Source organism: Ictidomys tridecemlineatus, chromosome 4, assembly GCF_052094955.1.
Source record: "Ictidomys tridecemlineatus isolate mIctTri1 chromosome 4, mIctTri1.hap1, whole genome shotgun sequence".
In the NCBI taxonomy this organism is placed as follows: Eukaryota; Metazoa; Chordata; class Mammalia; order Rodentia; family Sciuridae; genus Ictidomys; species Ictidomys tridecemlineatus.
This window is the reverse complement of record NC_135480.1, coordinates 180,634,098-180,656,624: the sequence shown is the minus strand read 5'-3', so window position 1 is coordinate 180,656,624 and position 22,527 is coordinate 180,634,098. Positions and strand designations below refer to the sequence as shown.

At 36.6% G+C, this 22,527-nt stretch overlaps 1 protein-coding gene across 2 annotated transcripts in view; it reads left to right on the top strand.

Moving 5' to 3' along the window:
* Grin3a (glutamate ionotropic receptor NMDA type subunit 3A) overlaps window positions 1–22,527 on the top strand; it is a 163,678-nt gene that overhangs the window by 26,151 nt on the left and 115,000 nt on the right. For both annotated transcript variants that reach the window (XM_005326338.4, XM_040286111.2), the window contains exon 2: window positions 18,225–18,829. In XM_005326338.4, the coding sequence (XP_005326395.2) occupies window positions 18,225–18,829 (605 nt within the window). The remainder of the gene's footprint in view (window positions 1–18,224; window positions 18,830–22,527) is intronic.

The following is a 22,527-nucleotide window of genomic DNA, read 5'->3' as shown; positions in this document are numbered from 1 at the left end:
TAAGAAGGATGCAAAAGTTCACTATTCACTAATCTCAAATCCTTAGAAAGATTTGTCTGCCAGAGTCAAGGGTGAAAACAGTCATCTCAAAATTATATTAAAATTGTGGGCACATATGCAGTGTTGAAATGTTTCTGTTATTACTGGGAACAACTGTAAAAAGCTAAAATAAGACAAATGAAGCACTTATTTAAACTAGGGGAATGAATCTATTAAAATTAGTTAATTTTTTAAATAATATGATTCCTATCTGTATCCATTTCTTATGTCGGAGGAAGTGCAGATCTGGTACATTTTAGAAGACTTAGGAAGAAGGCATCAATAAATCAAACCAAAAGGGAACCTTTCTTGACTCTGCTAAAGATATGCAGAATTAGATAATAAAGTAGCCACAAAGAAGAGCAGTCAAACTGGTGTAGGGGCTTGGATTCCATCATTTAACCTCATTAGACATAAACAATGATTGGTGATAATAAATTAAGCTAGCCAGTGTGTTCCGGTTCAGTTCTTTACACGATTCCCATTTCTGCTGATGGAGCTACAACCCCGGGGCTACTTGTGGACTCTGTGTAATGCTGTACTCCATATGACAAAATATACTGCTGGGAAATTTTGCACTGCATTTTTAACTTGCTATTTCCAGAGTTGACATTTCAACATCACAATTGTTTACTCTCCTGGGAGATACTGGCATCTTTTGCAAATTTTAGCTGCAGTTGAATAATTGCTGGTGGGATGCTTCTTGCTTCTCATTTGCTGATTTAGTCTCATAGGCTCATTAAAAGTCTGTGGTTTCATTTCTGAAATCTGTGAGTTTTATCAGCAAGTGAGAGGGAAGAAAAAGAGATCAATATACTTGAGAGACCATAAAACTTGTCATTTGGCAATACATTCATTCTTGTCTTTTCTCTTGGTTTCCTTTGCGTGCAACATTCTATGTTTTTAGATAAGTGTGGGGGTGAAGAATGAAATTCGTGTCCAAGGGACAAACTGAAGCTTTCTGGGCCATCTGGGAATTAAATGAGCTCTTACTTAAAAAGAGCCTATAGTGACCTTCTCTGGCAGCACATTCCAGTGCTCTGCCATATGCACAGTGAGGAAGTTTTTCCTAATGACCAGTTTTAAAAAGAGAGACACTGTTTCCCTGAAATAGTTTACTATGCACGTATCAGAAATTAAAAGCAATCATATCTGTTTTTCTAGAGCCCTGATTGCTTAATCTAATTATGACATTCTTAAATACCTCCAGTCTCTCTCCAAATGACAGCTTTATCTACAAGGGACTAGACTAGATCACAAAGGAATCAGTTAATATTTTTCACTTCTTAGGCACATCCATCCTCGAGACAGACCGTGCAAACCACGGGAGTTGTTTAAGTGCATCTAATCTGTGTTCATTTGTTCTGACTTTGCATTATGTTGAACAACAGTAAAGATTGATTATATTGCAGGTAGTAGAAAGGTCAGAAGTATGGATTAACACCAAATTGTCCATGAGGAGCCTCTATCCATATTCCTTTCAAAAGAAGTTTTGAGTAGTATTAGATGAGGTAGAACAGGGATAGAGGGAATGAAGTGTAAATAAAGCATTACCACCTCAATTCTGACAACAAGAAAATCTTCCCTGATTCTCCAAACTAAGTCACTCTGGGAAATTGGGGAATGTACTGTCTTTATATTCCTTACAATAGGTTCATAGAACTTATTGTTATAATGTCACTTTCAATAATTCTTCTCATTATTTTATTAAAGTCCCAGTAAAATGTACTGATTAAAAATACAATCTCTAGGGGCTGGGGTTGTAGCTCAGTGGTAGAGAGCTTACCTAGCTTGTGTGAGGCAATGGGTTCAATTCTCAGCACCACCTATAAATAAATAAAATAAATAGTGAATCAACAACTAGAAATATATATATATATATATATATATATATATATATATAAAACCTCTAAAGTTTGATTTTTTTTTTTTGGTACCAGGAATTGAACTCAGGGACACTCAACCACTGACCACATCCCCAGCCCTATTTTGTATTTTATTTATAGACAGGGTCTCACTGAGTTGCTTAGCACCTTGCTTTTGCTGGCTTTGAACTCATGATCCTCCTGCCTCAGCCTTCCATCTTCTGGGATTATAGGCATGCACCACCGCACCCAGCTTAAAGCCTGATTTTGAATACCATCTTGGCTTCTTGCCAGTTCTGTGCCTTAGTTTCCTCCTCTGTAAAATGGGACTATAGTAGTTTCTATATCATAGAGTTATGAGGATTAGATGAGTGAATAATTTAAAGCAATCAGAACAGTGCCTGCCACACTATAATAGCCATCTAATACATGTTGGCTTGTTGTTAACCTTATGGATATTTTATGGATATATCTTATGGATAGGTTATATGGCTCATTATTAATCTTATGGATATTTGCCCTCCTCTTAAGAAAACCTGGAGGCAGAGAATATGTCTGTTCATTCATTCCTACTGCATTCATAATACATGTTACAATGCCTGGCATACATTAGGAATTCAACAAATTTATTTACAGTAAAAAAAATCAATAAGTCTAAAATATATTGCCTAGAAACATGATTTACTCTGGTAGTGAACATGACCTCAAACACCAAAAGATGAAGTTGGGCCTCTGTGAAACATTAAATTAAGAGATGGAATGGACCAGCTCTACCCCTTCAGGAAACCTATTTGAGAATATTTTAGGAAACATGATTGGATCCACAGGATATCCAATTTTGCAGTAAAGAGCTATGCCATAATGAGGTTTCTTTTAAAAAAATAATAATAGCTAAAATAGCTCATCTTCTTAAAACATTAGCCAAAGTAGCAAGCTGTTTGAATATGATGATAATGGTTTCTAATGCTCAGTAAATACATTATTTTGCTATTATTATGCTTGTTTTAAAGGAAGCCTTTTGCCTTCTGTTTAAACAAAAGACAAAGAAATAGAACCACAAAGGAAGCAAATATTTAGATAGAGGGATTTAGAGACTGAGATCAAGGTCAAGAGAGAGACAGAAATAGAGAAAGAGACAGGAAAGGAGGCAGTGGGAGTGACAGGCAGGAACATAGGGACTGATTTCTATAGGTCAGTCCAAAGTAATGAATATTAAATCTCAAAGTAACAATAGCAATAAACCCCAAAATAATTCTATTAGGATAATGTGAGAAGTGTGTTTATTCATCAAAACGTGAGTTTGGGAGTTTTCAGTACAAAGCTAAATTTCAATGCCTGATACAGAAGCACCCTGAGTCAGCAAGTCTGCCACCAAACGGTGTGGAACATTGTCCTGGGTCCTGGGAATATAGTAAGAAACAAGTTCTGGGCCTTTGAGGAACTTGGATTTCCAGAGTGAGAAATTATACAAAAAACTCATAAGGAACCAAGTAAAATAACTTCAGTAATTGACAGTATTTCAAAGAAGGTAGAATAGGAAGAACATGTTGGACTTGATGGGCGGGGCGGGGGGGGGTGGGTTTCCAGCAGGAGGCTGCTCATGTTAAGGTGGATGGTGCTGAAATTTGAGCTGACACTCTTCCTCAACTGCAGTGTTGAGAAAGAGCCAGCCATGTAGTGATGTGGGGGAAGAGCATTCTAATCAGAAGCAGGAACTTCATGGCTCTGGGACCCAAGTGAGCTCTGGCACCATGGCTTTGAGACCACATGCATGGTCTGTGAGGTTAGGACAACAGGCAGAGCCAGATCATTTAGGAAGGAATGTTAAAGAACTCACATTTTGCTTTAGTTGGATGGAAAGCTACTGAAAATTGTAATCTTAGAAGGGGTCTATGTATTTGGCAGGGGAGGGGGGGTGTTGCTGGGGATCAATTCCAGAGCCTTTTGCTAGATAAGTACCTTACCACTGAGCTACAATCCCAGCCCAAGTTGTTTTTGTTTTGTTTTGTTTTGTTTAATATCACTCTTCCTGTTGTCTGTGTGTTGAACTGATTGCTGGACAGGCGGTGGTAGAGACAGGGAGACTTGTGAATCTGTCACACTATCCTGTCATCCTAGTCCAGATGATAGACTAGGAAGGCTCCCTTCTAGAAGCAGTGAGATGTCAAAAATGATAGAATCCTGAGATAAATTTTGGAGTAATTAGAACTTACTGGTGGATTAAGGAGTAATGTGAACAACAAAGGATTAGAAGCTAATTTCTTATTTTTTGCCCTGAGTCACTGGTGTAGGTGATGGTATGATTATGGTGATGTGGAGAAGCTTTGAGGGAAATGACTTTGGAGGAGTGTCTGGAGTGAGCATAAGAAAAAAGAAAGCAACCTACCTCTCTGGACTTCTTAAGTTTCAAGTGCCTAACAGAAACCCAAAAGATGGACGAGAAAACAGTTGAATACCCAAGGTCTGGGTTACAGAATGAAAGGTATAGGTGGTGCCCATATTTACCAGAGGAGACACAAGAGCAGGGCCCTGGGACACATCAACTTCCTAGAAGAAAACAAGGCCTTTGGAATTGACAAGACCAGAGGATGAAGGTGTTGAGAGATGAGTCACCTATAGATTGAAAATTAAATCTTCAGCAAGATGTGGTCATTGATTGCTTTAATGAAAGTTGATTTAAGGTAAATTTGAAAGCTTGATTAGACAAGAAAGTAAGTAAAGAATTAGCAATTTTAAGTTCATATAGATAAATCTCATATGTGTGCTTAAAAACAAGTAACATATGGAAGAGTGTTTTGCAGAGGAAAAAAGATGATAGTAAGTATACTTATAAGCTGATAAGAGGTCCCAGGGGGGAAGGAGAAACTACTGATAGATTCCAGAACAAGGTCACTGGGGACGTAACAGAAAAATGAAAAACTTCTTGATGTTCTTTATGGCTAAAAGTTGCCAGGCACTTGAGGAACAAATTCTTGTATCACCCTGATTTCAATTCACAGCCATCTAAATTTTATTCCCTCCTTCAGGAATAAGCATCTTCACATTTGCAGCATATATACCCAGTGGCAAACCAGACTAATCAGGGCAAGTGCAGAGAAGAATTCATACTGTGGCTGTCCATGTTCCCCCTCTTCCCATCCTCTCTGATTGTGTCTCTAAATTCAAGTAACAGAAGCCTGACTGCTTATGCATAATGATAATAGGGGTGTTATTTAACTTCCAAAAATCTTGCTAAAACTTCCGACAGCTTCCTTTATCTGTCCCCTTCTTCCTCTTAACACTTTCCCCTTTATTTGCTATCATTTCCATTTTTAATTCATCAGGATACCATTCTTCATGGTCACTGAGATTTCAAACCCATGTCTCCCGTTCAAGTGTTCATCACTTTAGTTAACAGATAATGAATTGAAAGGTTGATTCAATATTAATACCTTTGAATCATGTTTTAAATGCATCGGTGTGGAGCACTTAAGCAAATTCAGTGATGAATAATGTATAAAGCACAATAAATATTTTCCCCACAACCATCTTTAGTGCAAAGAAAACGACTGGCACACATTGAGTTTGCACATATCATGATTCACTTGTATTTCTAACAAGTGCCGCAGGCACATATGCACTTGAAGGATTCTGTCAATCCTCTCAGCATTCAGGTGCCACTTTTCTGATTGACATCAGAGAAGATTTGTGTCATCCGAAAAGATAAGATTTTATGGGAAAGCAGATAATAATTACTCTTGCCTCTAGAGAAAAGCCATATTAGTCAAATCAGAAGCAAAATGACTCATGAAAAATAGACACCTCAGCCCAAGGTCAGCCCTCTCTGATTTTTTTTTATTGGTGCATTATAGTTGCACTTAATGATTGGATTTGTTGTTATACACTTGTACACATACACAATATAACAATATAATTTGTTCACTGTTTTCCCCCTTTCCCTCCTCTCCTCCCTCCCCTTGCTTCTTTTTCTCTATTCTACTGATCTCCCTTTGATTTTCATGAGATCTTCCCTGCTTTCTTTTCCTTTTTCTTCTCTAGCTTCTATGCATCATCACTTACTCATTTACTCACTCAATCAACAGATCTTCACTGAGTTTGTCATTTTCTAAGCATGGTTGCTCTGATTTTTGCTATTAGACAAATAACAACAAACAACCAAAAATGTATCCCTACCCCCCATGATTGGGAAGAAGAGAAATGCGTACTGATACTGACCAAGTAATAACTGATGGAGGAATGTATGTACAGAGAGTGGTGGGCAGTAGACCAAAGAGAGGCAAGTATTGCAACTTAGGAGTGAGACAGGTCAGGGTGTTTAAATGGGAGATGAAAAATCTGAGTACAGACTTGAAAGATGACTGGGAGTCTACAATGCAAAGAAAGAGGTTTCAAGTTCTCCGGGCAAAGAGAATGACCTAACCATGGAGGTAGAGGCAAGATAGCGTGGAGCACTTGCAGAATTCCAGAGTTGTTTTTCATTTCTTTGTTGGTTTGGAGGCTGTTCTTTTCTTTTCTTTTGTTTTTTGGAGTGGCTTCAAGGTAATCAGAAGCAAAGATACATTTATACAACTGAATAAGCAGGACAAGGTGACACCTCTGTTGTGCTTCCAATAAGCATGTGAGAGCTAGAATACATAGAGTTGCAGCTGTCTTCTTTGATGGGTCTTATTTAAACTGGGGAGGGAGGCAAGAGATTCTGAGCATCCGTCATCACTCAGGACTCAGACGAGAAAAATTTTAAAATGGTCAACATTGTGAATTTCGCATTTTGTACTATGATATTAAAGCTTAATGGTCTGTTTTCTACCTTTCTTTCGTTCTCTCTCTCTTCCTTTCTTTTTTCGGAAATAATAACCTCTCAAGGTCCCTGCTATCTTTGTGAGTCTATGCTCCCTGGACTGACTTAGGAAACATAATAATGGTCCTTGGAGGTTCCTCCCATTTTTAAAGCCTAAAAGGATTTGGCATAATATGCATGAATTTTAAATAAAATAATGCCATGAGATGCCAAATAATGCTAACAAAAATGAATATAAATGTACAATAAATATTTCTAGAGTTCTTATAGTAAATCACTTGAACCCAGAAGATTCATTTTATTTTACTTGATCATTTTTTGCATTACATATATTAGTAATTAATATTCTATGCTCCCAAGATACACTGTGATTCCATGTATTGTGTACAGTTGTCACTGTGGAGATGTAAAACTAGTAAATTCATAACCATTATATTCTTTCTACCTCCTTATAAAGGGCAATTATACATGACTTATATACTACAGGGATGTTAAGCTGCTTGCAAATTTTGGTGGAGCCTGAATCTTCCTTTTTTTAAATTCAGGAGGTAAAATTAAACATATTTAATCAAGTAAAATTTAATCATATCCACTAAAGATTATAATGAGGACAAATAACCTCAATTAAACAAAATTTTTAGTAGAAAGAGAAAAGCCTCTACTTCACTCTTTTTCCTTAATTTGTGACTTCTGTAAACTGCATAGGAGTTTGGGAGAGATGAGCTTCAAGCTCCCTTTCAAACCAAGTGATGAAATCATAGGTACAACAATTGACATCTGATAGAAAGTTCAAACTTAGTATTCCAGCCCTATCTGATTATGGGGTTTGAGTAGATGTGGGCAATAATTTGACAAGTGAGTTCACAAAAAGGCCAGATGGAACCCAAGTCTTGAATTTGAAAATCAGCCAACTAGGCTTTTTTTCATTGCATATTCTGGATGGTGCTTACATAGACCTTCCTGAAAGAACACAGACCTGTTCATCCAGCATTTGCTGTCCTGGACCTAAGGTCACCAGATTGCTTAAAGAGCCCTTGAGTTTTATCACTAATTCATGGGAAAATCCTGCCTCTGTAACCAAAGACTTTAAGAACCAAGTTCAACATTGCCAGTGACTTCTTACTTTGAACAAGGATTTGAAAGGTACAAAGAATTAATTACACTAATGTTCTCCTAGCAGTTCAAGTGAAATCGAATGTCATTGCAGCAAAGCTTAATCATAATTAGTAGATCACAAGTTTTGAAATAAGGTACTAAAATGGAAATGTACTGAGATACTGTTTAATGACCCACTAATGCTATTTCTAGTTTTAAACTGGTCAAAGTCAGGTAGCAAGCAAGAAGGTGAGTCAATAATGTTGTTTTTTTTTTAATTTCCAGGTTTAAAAAAGTCATTATGCTATTAAACTGAATTAATGATTATGAAATTAATCTGGAGTGAAAAACCAGAAAAAAATAGAATATATATTACATTACAATAAGTTGAAACACGGCTTAAATGTATAAAACCTGTACTTTTAAAAAATGGTTTATGAACTTGAAGAAAAAAAGTTGATGTAAACTGTGGTGTCTGATCTAGAGCCTTTTTTAAAATAGAAATAATCAACATTTAGCTGAGTTTTCATTCTTAGTGCAATAAAGCAAATTAGCATGTGACATAAGCCATCTCTTAATAATAGTTTCAGGCTGCATTGACATAAAGTAATCAAATTTCCATAGGAAATTTAACTTCCATGCTAGACAGTTTAATTATCTGGTACATATTTCAGTAGTTCCCATTATAAGAAAATATGCCTGAGTTTGTCACTGAGAATGTCTATAACAATAGTTTGAATATTCGATAAATTTTAATGATCTTATAAATCATCTGCCTGCTGATACATATAAATGTGTGTTCCATAGATATCACTAAATTTGACCAAAAGCTAAGTGGTGAAATAGGAACTAAAATCAGCCCCGAAGCAACATCTTTATTCCAAAAATTCTTAAAATTTAACAAATAATCTCTCTTTGTAATATAAAGATGAAAAAATTGGCATAGAATTTGAAAATTATATAATTATGATATACTACTACAGAATGGCCTACTTTTCACCCCTTTCTAGATTATTGACCCAGCCATCCCTATCATCCTGGAAATAGATAAACAAATGTATGATGTTTTCTATTTTTATAGTGCTCTCCACTCCATAAAGCATTAATATGTATAATACCATGTGGTATCCACATTGCCCTGAAGTAGGTGATTGATAGTTCACACTATTCTTCTGTCACAGTGCAAAAATGGAAAATCTGAAGTTTGTCAGAAGAGCCTTGATTTCAAATCCTTGGCCTTCTCAATGCTGTTAAAGTCAATCCATTTTTCCTTATAGAATGGACCTTGATATATTTTATTCTTTGAGGTAAAATTATAACATGTTAATCATACTTTTTTCTTCGACTCAAAACTTATTAAATGGGATTGAAAGAGATTAATGAAAGTAGGCCCATTGGCATAACCAACAGAGATAGTAGATACTTGACACTGGCAAGAAAGAAAGAAAAAATATGTTCTCTAAAGAGAATCAAGAGCCCCAGCATTGCCACAAGCTCAACTTCACTTGGTTCCGTGAGTGAAGTTAGAAACCAGCTGCCTCTGTAGCCCTGAGAACATCATGGTTCTGCTGCCAGGCCCTGTGACTGGTGCTGACATCAGAACATTACTGTCTTCGGGAAAGGATCCGAATGCCAGTCCAAGGAGGTGTGCTGTTATGAACATCAGTAATAACAAGGCAAATATTTACCCAGAACTCACTACATGTCAGGCAAGTGAGAAAGCATCCCTAACTTTGCTATTCTGTCTTTCAGCCTCCTATCCTCTTCCCACTTATCTATGGTCCCTGGACTCCCACTTGCAGACTCAGTCTTACTTGAGTGACCAGGAATAGTCTAAATCGTAGGTAGGAAAGCTGCAAAGATATTTGCCTCATGATCTAAAACTCAAATACCAAATCATTATTCACTTTAGACTGGCTCAGACTTCGGGCCTTGTTTCTTATCCATCTCCTCAGTTCCTGTCCTAGCACAGACAATATTATCCCCTCGATTTTTAAGATCCTGGAAAAAAAAAAAGACTTTATTGATCTTATTCACTACTGTCATCTTAGCAATAAGTAGCACGAAATAGGTTCTTAAACACTTATTAAATAAGTTTCAATGTACCACCACTTTAGCTAGTCCCTACACATTGGTCCTCTTGTATAAGGTTCCTAATCTCATCAGGAGTGTCATCATCACCATGGTTACAAAGCACCACTTTCTGGGGATGTACTATATTCTGTACTATATGAGGGGAAAAAGGGGTCCTTCTTTGTATACATGATGTTAATTAATTTTCATGAACCTTATTAGGCAGATAATATCATTTTTATTGCACAAAGGAGAAAATGAAAGCTAAATGATTTTCACAAAGTCTCACACACACAATCATAATTCAAACAGAATCTGAGTAATTCCAAAGGCAGCCCTATGTTCTCTCTTCTAGACTCTCCTGGAAATTTCAGTGAATTTCTGAACCTCAAGCCAAGGTTTTAAATCTTATTGCTTACTCACAATCTTTCCTGATGTCAAATGCCCACATTTCCAAAGTCATCCTGTTCCTGTGTTACCGATCCCTGTGTTGGGACATCTTGTTTAAGCTGATTGCTTATCTTCTGTAGCCACACCCTCCTGGTCAAAGCCCTTCCCCAGTATGCTTTTAGGCCCCAGTAGGGCACATCCTATAAAAGAGGACCCAAAAAATGAGTCATAGCCAAAGGCTTTCAAGATTACCAAGAGATAGATTTGAGAAACAAAGTATAACCATACAGAGCAAAAAGCAGAAGTGGGGTAGAATATAGATAGACAGGTCCACTATCAATCATTCGGTGGAATTAGAATGGGAAAAAAATCTATGATCAAGAGCCCAGCATAGGAGGCTTGAGTGAGTGGTTAAAAACCACCTACTAATGCCCCTAACATTCCTTTCTGAAAATCAGTCTGGGGCTCAGAAGGGTTGAGTTCATTCAAAGTGCATAGTATGCATGCTTCTTCTATTTCTTCTGCCCCAAAACTTGCATGTCTGTATTGATGTCCTGGAATATAATGGACTTTCAGCACATGTTCTGTGGGATGAAAGAATCAGACAGTTATCTTTGAAGACAATAGTGTTCGCAAGCCAGCACTTCCCCCTAAATGGTACAGGGCTACTCTACCAGTGTCTGCTCTATTCCAAGAGTGAGCCACATTCTAGGTCCCCACACTTCTCAGCCCTTCCCACACTGCTCCAGTGAAACAGGCAACTCTCAGTGGTACCAACAATATTATGTCAACTGCATCATGTATTCATAACCCTGCCTTCAGCAGCATTCATTGTGTTATACAACTTTAATATGCACTGCTGTATACATCAGATACTCAAACATCTTGATGCATATGTCTCCTAAAATCTGACATCTCTATACATACTGAAAAATTTAAGTGCTCTTTTCCAAATTTATTCTACAAGACACAAACTGATGTTATTAATTATGCAATCATCTTTCCTTTTAAAAAAAATTATCGTCAATAAAGAAATGCAAGTTTCAGCATTTTGCAGAAGTTGCTACATATAGGAGGATGAGTAAGAGAAATGGCCAGGAGGCCATATGCATCCTGGATAGCAGATGGAACCTCAAGTGACAGAGTATGTCATTGTAACATATACTGTGACGCATCTCAAAATGACTTCATTTCATGAGCTTTTAGAAGTGTTTGCATATAATTGGAGCTGTAAATATTAAATCCACAATGCCAGGGGTCTGCTTCCCATGGTCATGTCAGGCGAAGGGGACAGTACAGGGAAATGGTCAGCAGCACAGGCTTTCAAGACCAACTTCTTGGTTTAAATCCAGGCTCTATTCCTTAGTAATTATGCCACCTTGAGAAAATTCCTCCCTCTTTCTGAGCCCCAGTTTTGTCATCTGTTAAAAGAAGGCTAATCAGTGTAGTCACCTCATGAGACCACTGTGAAGATGAAATAAGGCAATGTGCATAATGTAATTGAGACGTCGGGAGGCATTCGTTCTTTTTATAATTATTATTAGATTACAATTTCTGGGCAAGAACTATGCCTTCTGTTTGCCTAAATCTTTAATGCAACCATAAAAACAATTAATTTATTTAAAAGCCTGGTTTTCTAAAGGAATAAGCTTTAATTTTCAGAAGAAAAAAAAAAGCGGCCTTCTTCTATATCACATAGGTCAAATGAGGTGTGAGATAATGAGAAACGAAACCTCCTGTGGCCTCCTGGCTGACAAGAAGCTATGCCAGGGTGGAAAGCCTGTTCTGAGCCCTCTAATGTGTTTATTCTGCAGCCTCCCTGTGGAAGGAGGCACTTTCATCTCTGTTAAGAGCAGTGGAAATATTAGGCTCAATTGAGCTTTCCGGACTTTGCCCTACCTCATTTGGGTCTGCTGGTCCAGGAAGGAGCTGAGAGAATTTCATCTTTTCTCCACTCTTAAAGTAAAGCAGCTTTGTTACCTCATTTCTTCTGTCAGGGTATATCTCAAAGCTCTCTGGCAAGCTCTTTCTTGAAGCCAATTCTGATTTTGAAACTTTCACTGCCCCCAGAAAAGAGCTGAATCTGTCTCTCTGGGAGAACAAAGAGTGATGGGGGGAATCTCCAGAAGTGGATGCCCAAAACTCCTTAATTGGTGAAGCAGTACTGGAACTTATTACCAAAGAAAGGAGAGTTGGTAGGGGTGGGGAGACTGTACTGCGGAGTTAATATCTCCCAAATAAATAGCCTCTCCCAGCATGAGATAGAGCTTCTGTTTTCCTGCTAAGAAGTTGATGTCATTGATAATTTGTAAAAGCAATCAATTGCTGAGACCATTGCTTGCAAATAGATGAGACACAGAAGAAAGAGCAATAGCAAAGAAAAAGACCATATTGCAGTCACTTTAGCAAGCACTTCCAACACAACGACTAATTCTACGTGTAAACCGCAACTGTTAACACTTACGGGGCCTCATTCTATACCAGACACTTTGTGTGTATGTGTGTATTATCACATTTTCATATTTAATTCAAATAAGGAATTATAGGTAGGAAGTGGTATTGTCTTCATTTTAGAGATGAGGAAAGCCTGACTTGACCCCAAAATGCTAAATGACTTGCAGATGGCCACATGGCTCATAAAGTATGGAGACCTCATTTATGCACAGATCTCCCTGACTCTTAAGTCCTAACCACTGCTTCTCAAAAGAAACAAGGAAAGGTCAACTAACCAAAGAAGGCAGTGGCCCCACGAGCAAGGACAACTTGAGACCTAAATGAGAATATTGTAGATGCTACTAAAGAAAACAATGCAAAATCAAACAGAGGGAATATAGGAATAGGTGGTGGGTGCAATTGTTTATCTAGGACTAGAAAAATAATAGTCAAAGAAGAATGGATGGTCCCAAGGAGACGTTTAGTTAAATGATTAACTTTTAATTAGATGTTTATGTTTTACAGTAAATCATTGTATGTATTTACCTAGATAGTGATGAATGTTTTCAAATTCTTTCTTAATGTCCCAATTAGACAGTGCTTGTACAGCACTAATACCTACATCTGCCCATCCCTAATAAACTATTCCTTGGGTGTTTTTCTTCCCCTTTCCATCTTGTCCTATCCTATTAGTTTCACTTATAGTAATTTCTATTATTTATAATTATATGAAATGCTTATTTGTCTACTTACTTATATATTGTCATTACTATATAGACAATCAAAACTATCTTACAGTGGGCCTGGCTTACTTTAGGGGAGGTTAAAATTACTTTTCTGGGTTGAAAGAGAATTTAGTAAAAGATTTTATTACCTTTTTGACTAATAAATTTTCTTTATGTTTTGTAAACCTAACTCTTTGTCTACTAACTTGCTACTAATGTTCTCATTTTTTGTGTTATTTTTGGTTTATGATAGGTGTTTAATGCCAGAATAACATTAGATTAACTTTAGTATATTACTCTTTACCATTGTGATTTCTAAGACATATTTTATGTCTAAGACATATTTGGTCTTTTTTTATTGGTGCATATTAATGATACAGACTGGTGAGTTTCATTAATGATTTGATGTTTTACCTTTAGCTCTTATTTGTTTTTGATACATGATAGAATTAGTAATTAATAATTTTATTTTGATAAATAATCTATTTTCTCAACTTTTAATCTCATATTTCCTTCATATTTCTTTATGATTCTTCATGTATAATATATTAATGTACTATATTAATTTGAGGTTCTTCTTTACATGCATTAGCATTTGTTCTATTTATTTCCCTGTTAATCCTTTTGGTAGTAATTCAGTGTTTTAATTATTATTGCTGTATAACAATTACATTTCTTTTTTTTAAATATTGATTTTTTTAGTTGTAGTTGGACACAACACTTTCATTTTATTTATTTTTATGTGATTCTGAGGATCGAACCCAGGGCCTTGCACGTGCTAGGTGAGTGCTCTACTGCTGAGCCACAACCCCAGCCCAACAATTACATTTTCTAATGTGTTTTCATATTCTTTAAGGCAAGACCCTTCTATTATTTTTCTCTTTCCAATTTTTCTTAATTTGGCCCTATAGCACTTTCTTAGTTTTTGTCCCAGATTTAGACAAAAGTTATACTTTCAAGTTTGAATTTCAGTGTTATAAGCTTTCATATCTTTGTGCATGTGTGACTTTATCATTTCATGTGGAGAGATAGAAGACAATGAATTTGAGGCCGCTAAGCAGATAATATATCACTAGATGCTTCTAAACTATTACTTAATAAATATTTATTTGAAGAATTGTGTCCCTTAAGTCTGTAAAATGATTAACTTCAACATCTGGAATTTCTCAGTAGAATTGTTTGTGGGTAGAGCATGATTACACGGATTAATCATTATCCATTGAGGGGAGGGAGAAGGGGTCTTTAATTCAATCTCATGCTGCTTTCTTATGCCAGATGCATTATTTTCTCTGTGTAGCACTAACTGTTCAATATAATTAGTTAATTTCACTTTCTCTGTAGAAAAGTATTACAGTCCCATTGTTGCTCCCATGAAAACTTGTTCCTCACACAAAAGCCATTCAGTAAATACACTGGTGGGGGCATTAGTTAGACAGGCTACTACAGATTAGGGAATTCTTTCCTATAGATTTCAGATATTATCTTACAGAATTCTAAGCCGTAGAGTTGGCAGAGGCTAGAGATCAGATAAATTGAAAACACATCCCCAGAGGTTCACTAATAGTCACAAAGCTGTTAGGTCAGATACAAAGGTTAAAAGTAAATGACTATTTTTCTAAAGAGCTTAAGATAGCCCTAGACAATGTTAGTTCTAAACACGGAACATATCATCTCTCCACAACCATGACGTGCTACTCAGCTGAAGCTAGTCTGCAACGTCTTGAGTGTAGTTGTGGCTTCTTCAGAGAAATTCAGCTGCATATAAGCAAATAAAAAGCTCAGCAGAAGCAGTAGTAAACACAATGCAAAAATAGTTTCTGAAAATCTGCAGGGAAGAGCTGAGTTTTGAAAGTTGAATAAGAATATAGGCAAATCCATTTCTAGGTAGAAAGATAGTATAATCAAATTTGTGTGGGCATGACAATGCTTCCCCCATTCAAGAGAAACAAATTGTCCCATATGATCTGAGTCGGTGTGCATTGCAGGAGTGGAAAATTAATTATTCTCTATATATTTCATTGTTCTTAGTTGGGACAATCTCTATAACAAAAGGCAGGTTAACAAGAGAAAAAACAACAGAAATTTAACAACACATGTATCTCATGGGAGATACCCAGGGAAGTGAGTAAATCTTTAAAAGATGGCTTTGTGTTTAAATACCATCTTTAGCTGAGATGATAGAAGGTGGCTAAGGAGATAGCCAGGAAATAGGAAAATATCCAAGAAAAGCAAAATAAATATGAGTAAGCGTCACTATATAGATTTATGCTACCTTCTCTATTGACTCATCCTTCTCTTTCTGCTACAGAAAAAGGAGAACTTTCATAAATGAAGGTTTCCTTCATAGATGTAAATTTCCCCATGTAGAAGCTAACTTTTGCTCTGCTCTCAGAGCTTCTCCTCTTGTCTGCAGGTTTGTTTTTTTTTTTTTCAAAATAATCTTTACACTAAAGGGACGTGCTTTGGAGTGGCATATTCTGCTCTTCTACAGCACACATGCAATGTTGGAAATAGAGCTAGTAATGAGGTAGGGATGACCCCTTATGCCATACTATTGATTATGAAATTTATCCTATGGGTAATTCAGAGGTTGCAGTACTAGAAAATGATATGGTCTTATGTACGTTTTAGAAAATAAAACAAAACTGGCCACAAACTAGGGAGCTGAAGCCAAGAAAATAGTTGGGAATAATTTGTTCCTGCCAGCTAAATGTGGAGCTTGCCTTCCATTGTTCTCTTGTGTTGGAAGAGAATTAAAGAAAAGGAAGAAGGAAAAGGAGAAAGCTAAAAGAGAACAGAAAGAACTCTCTGGAGCAAGTTATATGCATCAAAAGGAGGAAAGAGGAAGTGAAACTTCCATTCCTCTCACCTCCAGATCTTCTCTGGCATCTTGGCCTGGAGACCAGGAGCTACCTGGTGAATACTGACTCCTGAGTATTGATATCATCCCCTCTTTTGCTTCTGACATTTGATTTTGTCACTAAGTCCTTTTCAATTTGAAAAACCTTTCTCATTGCCCTCCCTGCCATCACTAGCAGGAGTTTCCAGTTTAACCACTCAGCACCTAGTTGATATCCTGGAAGCCTTGCTTCTCCCTTCTTGTTAAATCTCCCCTAGATCACCCTCACCAAACTGCTTTTACCATCAGGAGCCTTGCTCAAAGGTTTATTTTAGGCTGCTGTGATGGCACAGGACTGCAATCCCAGAGACTTCAGTGGGAAGTTGAAGAGGTTGAGGCAGGAGAACAGCAAGTATTAAGGTCAGCTTCAGCAACTTAGAACTTTCCTCAAAAGAAATTAGACTGGCAATGAAACTCCATGGTAAAGAGCCCCTGAGTTCAATCCAAGTACAAAAAAAAAAAAAAAAAAAAAAAAGTTGAATTTGTGGAGACAAAAGTCAAATTTTCAGAATATACTTAAAACCCCTATCCTATCTACCCTCATGAGTGCTCTCATTTTCTGCCTGTGATCATACTTTTCCTCTTGTAAACACCCTCAGCATCCCTTCCTTCATTATACCCAAGTCAAAATCTTTCAGTGCTCAAAGTTCAACTCAAATTCTTTTCTTTTTTTCCTCTTTTTTTTTTTTGCAGTGTAGGAATTGAACCTCATCTGTGCTAGGCAGGTGCTCTACCCTAAGCTACAACCCTAGCTCTGTTTCTTGCTACACATTGTTTTTTTTCTTTTGGGGGGAGCAGGTAGGGGAGTCCATGCCACTTTCATTTTATACAAGGGCTTAAAATTTAACTGAGAAAACCCTCTTTATTTGTTGAACATGTATTATTGACCCAAATGTTTGGTAAGGTCTCACAAATATTCCAATAACTCCCAATTCAAACATACTTAGTTCAACTTCACCAATATTTATTCTACAATATGTACAAGGCATTGTTATAAACATTCTCAGACTGCCATTGTTAAAGGATAAATGTGTCAAATGTCTGCTCTTGGGAAGAGTAGTTCACATATTTATTAATACTGGAAGATCATTTATACTTCATCCATATGATTAATAATTTGTGACTTTTCAAACCAGATACTCTTCCCCCATTGAATTGATGAGTTCTATAAATAGAAGGAATCATGATGGAAGCTACATCAATGTGTTTAATTGCACACATTTTACATTTCACGTCAAGAATCCAGGCTTAGTAGATACAGAAATATAATCAAGCCTTCAACATCATACTTGATCTTGAAACACATATTGATCTTGAAACACTATTGCTAATAACTCCATATATATTAGAAGTGCTTCACTCAAGAGTCTAGAAATTTAGGGAACTATGGTCCATTCATCTTCCCTACTTCCTTATATAAGAACTTATTAAGATATCTTTGGGAAAAGGGGGGGTGAGAAGAAGAAGAAGAGGAAAAGGTTTTTCTATTAGTTTTTAAAGGAAGTAAAAGTAATTTCTTTAATTATTCCACCTGAAATCTTAACAAATGAGTTATTAGCAGAAAACTAAGAAATAGGATGCATAAAGGGAACTGCCTATAAGGATGATGAGCCTTATAAAAATCAAAGACCAAATGCTTGGTGTGCCACCTCTTGCATTTAGGCCAAGAACCATCTGTCCTCTGGTGTTCGTAGCAAAAAATTGTCAGGAAATAAGGTGTTAGGAATCAATGTCTCCCTCAGATAGAAAGCATATTTTCCAAAAGTATGGGAATTTTATCACAGAAGTATCTGAATACCACAGGGGAAAAATAAAGAATTTAGCCTCATAGGAAAGCAGAAAGTACCCAGTGTTACAGTCTTTGGCCAATGCTTTCTAATTCTTCTTTTTCGTATCTTTAAATACAGAATCCCCTTCACCTACAACTGAGTTTAGAAAATTCATTAAGTTCTGATGCTGATGTCACTGTCTCAATCCTGACCATGAACAACTGGTACAATTTTAGCTTGTTGCTGTGCCAGGAAGACTGGAACATCACCGACTTCCTCCTCCTCACCCAGAACAATTCCAAGTTCCACCTCGGGTCTATCATCAACATCACCGCTAACCTCTCCTCCACCAAGGACCTCTTGAGCTTCCTGCAGGTCCAACTCGAGAGCGTTAAGAACAGCACCCCCACCATGGTGATGTTTGGCTGCGACATGGAGAGTATCCGACAGATATTTGAAATTACCACCCAGTTCGGGGTAACACCCCTTGAGCTTCATTGGGTGCTGGGAGATTCCCAGAATGTGGAGGAACTGAGGACAGAAGGTCTACCCTTAGGGCTCATTGCTCATGGAAAAACTACACAGTCGGTGTTTGAGCACTACGTGCAAGATGCCATGGAACTGGTCGCCAGAGCAGTAGCCACCGCCACCATGATCCAGCCAGAACTTGCTCTCCTTCCCAGCACGATGAACTGCATGGAAGTGAAAACGACAAATCTCACTTCAGGACAATATTTATCAAGGTAGGATTCAAGGGCCATGAGAAGAAGTAAAATTTTCCTATCTGTCCCCTATGATTCTGAGTAGCCTTAAACTCTAGTAATATTTCTGAAAGTGCTTCCAGTTACATAAGGTTAGTATCTTCATTTATCAGCTGTAATTTTATGTACCCAATGTGACAGGGAGTTCTCCGTCTTGCTTTTAGACCTTGGCTTAACCCCTTACTCACCATTGGTTTGGGCAAGTTATTTAAAACCCCTGAGCCTTAGCTTTCTAACTAGCTGGATGGAGAATAATAGCGACACCCTTATTAACATTAAAGTACCTTAATTAACATTAAAAGTACCTAACACCATATGGACTCATGGTAACTAAATAAAAATATTTCTTTCCTGCCTATTCTTTTTGATATAGATAGGCTTAAAAAAATCTTTCTAAATATATAAAGATGACGAAATTACTCAAGCAGGAAATATACTTTTCTCTCTGCCCCAAGGCCTTGATACTTAGAACAGTTATAAAGATTAAAGACAGAATCTAGAGTTAGACTGAGTTTGAATTTTAGCGCTGTGACTTACTACTTCCATTACCTAATCAAGTTACTCAACTTTGCTCAGTCTTAGTTTCTTATGTTTTGTATCAATTTATGGATAAAATGGATATAGCACTGGATCCTGTGACCCATGGAATTGGAATATATTATAGATAAATGGACTCATAGATAGGAAGATAGATCTATAAATTCCATGAGAGTATTTTTTTTATTTTTAGCAATTATTATTTAGTATTTGGGACATAAATAATTACACATACATATATTCAAATTAGGCACCTTTCTGCTTAGTACCTCAAACTGATTCCAAAGCTAGAATGAAACAGCTTATTTAAAATAAAGAGTAACCCGTCATATGGAACTGATTTTCATAATACCTGGGAAAAGAAGATATTTTGTAGGGGCCTAGATTTTCTTCTGATAAAGGATGACCTGTGGTCAGAGATGCCAAGTCAGAGAATTATTGGTATTCCAGAGGTGAGAGCTCACCTGTAGTCTAGGCCCTGCTTTTAGGCAGTCCTCTTAGAACAATGACAGTTGACCATACAAAGAAACACAAGACAACCTCGTAGTGTCTTGCCTTTAAAGAATAAAATTTCAAGGAGGGGCCTCAGAATTTTACATTTGTGGATTGGGTACTACCATATTCAAGGCAACATGCTAAATGCCAAATATAAGACTAAGCAAAATCTACAAACTCCTTTCAGAATGTTGTTGATAAAATATAAAATAATTCAGACTTTTATTTCTTAAAAATATGTTAATGATAAAATTAGATGTTCTATCATCATCAGAACTTTCCATTTCTCGATATTACCTTTGAGTCTCCATAAGATTAAAGTCTATACCTATTCTATTTTACAATTGCTGTCCAGTTTAATCTACTCTTTATAGATAACTGAAGCTCAGGATTTTATCTAAGAAAAGAAACATTCCCCTTCACAGAAAACATATAAGCAAAGCTTTGATTTATAATTTCAAACAGGCATTATTTTGGAAAGAGAATCACAAACAACAGACAAGAAAAACCACTAGTGAAAGCTACATTAAGTTGTTTACCATCTTTCTGTCCTTATGTAAAATGAAGAACACAAGAAAAATGATTCTGTGTGGATCCTAAACAAAGAATATTTGTTGACTTAGGTTGCATATATCTTAGGGATTCATTTTATCAAGATCAACCAATATATCTAGTTCCCCAAGATGTAGTTTATATCAAAATGACGTGCCTCTTTCCACAAGGATCCCCTGCACTTTGAAAGTACATGATGGCACTTACTCTACTCTGTCACCATTATTTGTCTCTGTGTCTTACTTCTGAATTAGAATATAAATTCTATTAAGTGGAGACAGTATGATTCAGCCCAATCCAAAACCTAGCATGCTACAGGCACTTAACAGATATTTATTGACAAAGGAAGAAGGAAAGGAAACTTACTATTATATGCATATCCTAAATTTTCTGTTGCTGTAGAAGAAAATGGATAGTTGGTAGAAAAATATTATCTAAATTATAAACACCTTTTTTCTTACATAGATACTACTGTCTGGTTATCTTTTTTCCCTTTTCTTTCTTTCTTTCTTTCTTTTTTTTTAATTTTTGTATGTGTGTGGAATGTTAAGTTAGTGGATTATCTCTAACCTCATCATGACTATTTCCACATTTTTATTCCACAAATTTTGAAAACTGTGAAAGAAGAGTGTGAAGTTTGGAACCCAGCAGCAATTCACAAACGTATTAGGGTCAGTGACAATATTTTCATCCCCATAGATATGTTTGAGAAATGAACTCAAAGAACTTCAGAAACTATGCCTGGGACTTCTTAAACTCCCTGAGGAATGCAGTCAAAGAGAAACTTTCAAAGTATTCAGGAAAGGGTCAAGGGAAGTGGGTGAAACCCTGGAAGGAGTCTTTATAATGAATAACTTAAAATCTGCCTTAAGCCATGAAACATCTGTGGATCTTTCATCATCCTTATTTATTTGGTCTAATTCAATCTTTTAGAAAGTTAGTTATTCTCAGTCCATAAGTCACATCTGCATATAGTAATTTTCTTAATTGTTTCTAAATTTTGTGAGGCTGACCCCACTACCTCACTGCATAATAAAAACCGGGAGGATAATGAGCCATGTCAGAGTTATGCAAGCTTTCATTTCTCACACAGTCATTTTCAGTTTGGGCTGACAGTATTGTTAACATTTTAAAATGTTAACAGAATCACCAAAAACATGGCATTTTCAGTATAGACTTTTAGACTAGAAAAATCATTTCTAATGGCAGAGTACATAGACATAATTGCAGGTATAAAAGATTTTATTCTTCCCAGTTCCCTGCATGCCAGAGTAAATGTCCATCATAACTAAATGTACAAAAACTGTTTGGGGACCCAGTTTCTTGTGGGATATTTAATAATTTCTTTACAAGTTGCTTTACTAAATGTTAATTATTTGGAGCCAGTATAGCTGGCACATTATTCTAATAATTCTTCCATAAATACACGTGTCAGGATGTATCTGTCCAACCAATGACCATTTGTTGAACTAAGGAGAAGTCAATAAAGTCTCAAATCTTGCCATTTTTGGAGTTGACAGTCTAACACATGAGGTTTAAAAGTAAGCAAGAGTTATAAACAATGGGTTGTGTGATTTTTAAGAATAGAGATGTGGCCAGGCATGGTGGCACACTCTTGACTCCAGTGAGTCAAGAGGCTGAGGTAGAGGATCCCAAGTTTGAGGCCAGCCATAGGAACTTAGCAAGACCCTGTCTCAAAATAAAAAATTAAAAGGGCTGGACTATAGCTGCATGGTTAAGCACCCCTGGATTCAATCTTCAGTACCAAAACAAAAATAAAAATTTGTTCAGAAACACAGAGAAAGAAATAACTAACTCTTCTTAGACATTTGGTGATGGACATTGATTTTTCAGGTTTGGAGCAAATGGACAGGCCTGGAAAATGTCATATGCAGATTTTTCAAGACCAGAAAAGGAAATTTAGTACTGTTGGAGCATTAATTGCATATGAAGAGGATTTGAGATGATTCTGGAAAAAGTAATTAATTTGACAGCCTAGCACTCGGGTTTTTTATGCTATACAAAAGCGTTTGCATCATAAGCACAGTAGACATCAGCGGAATGGCAGAACATTAGCCATGACACATTTATAAAAT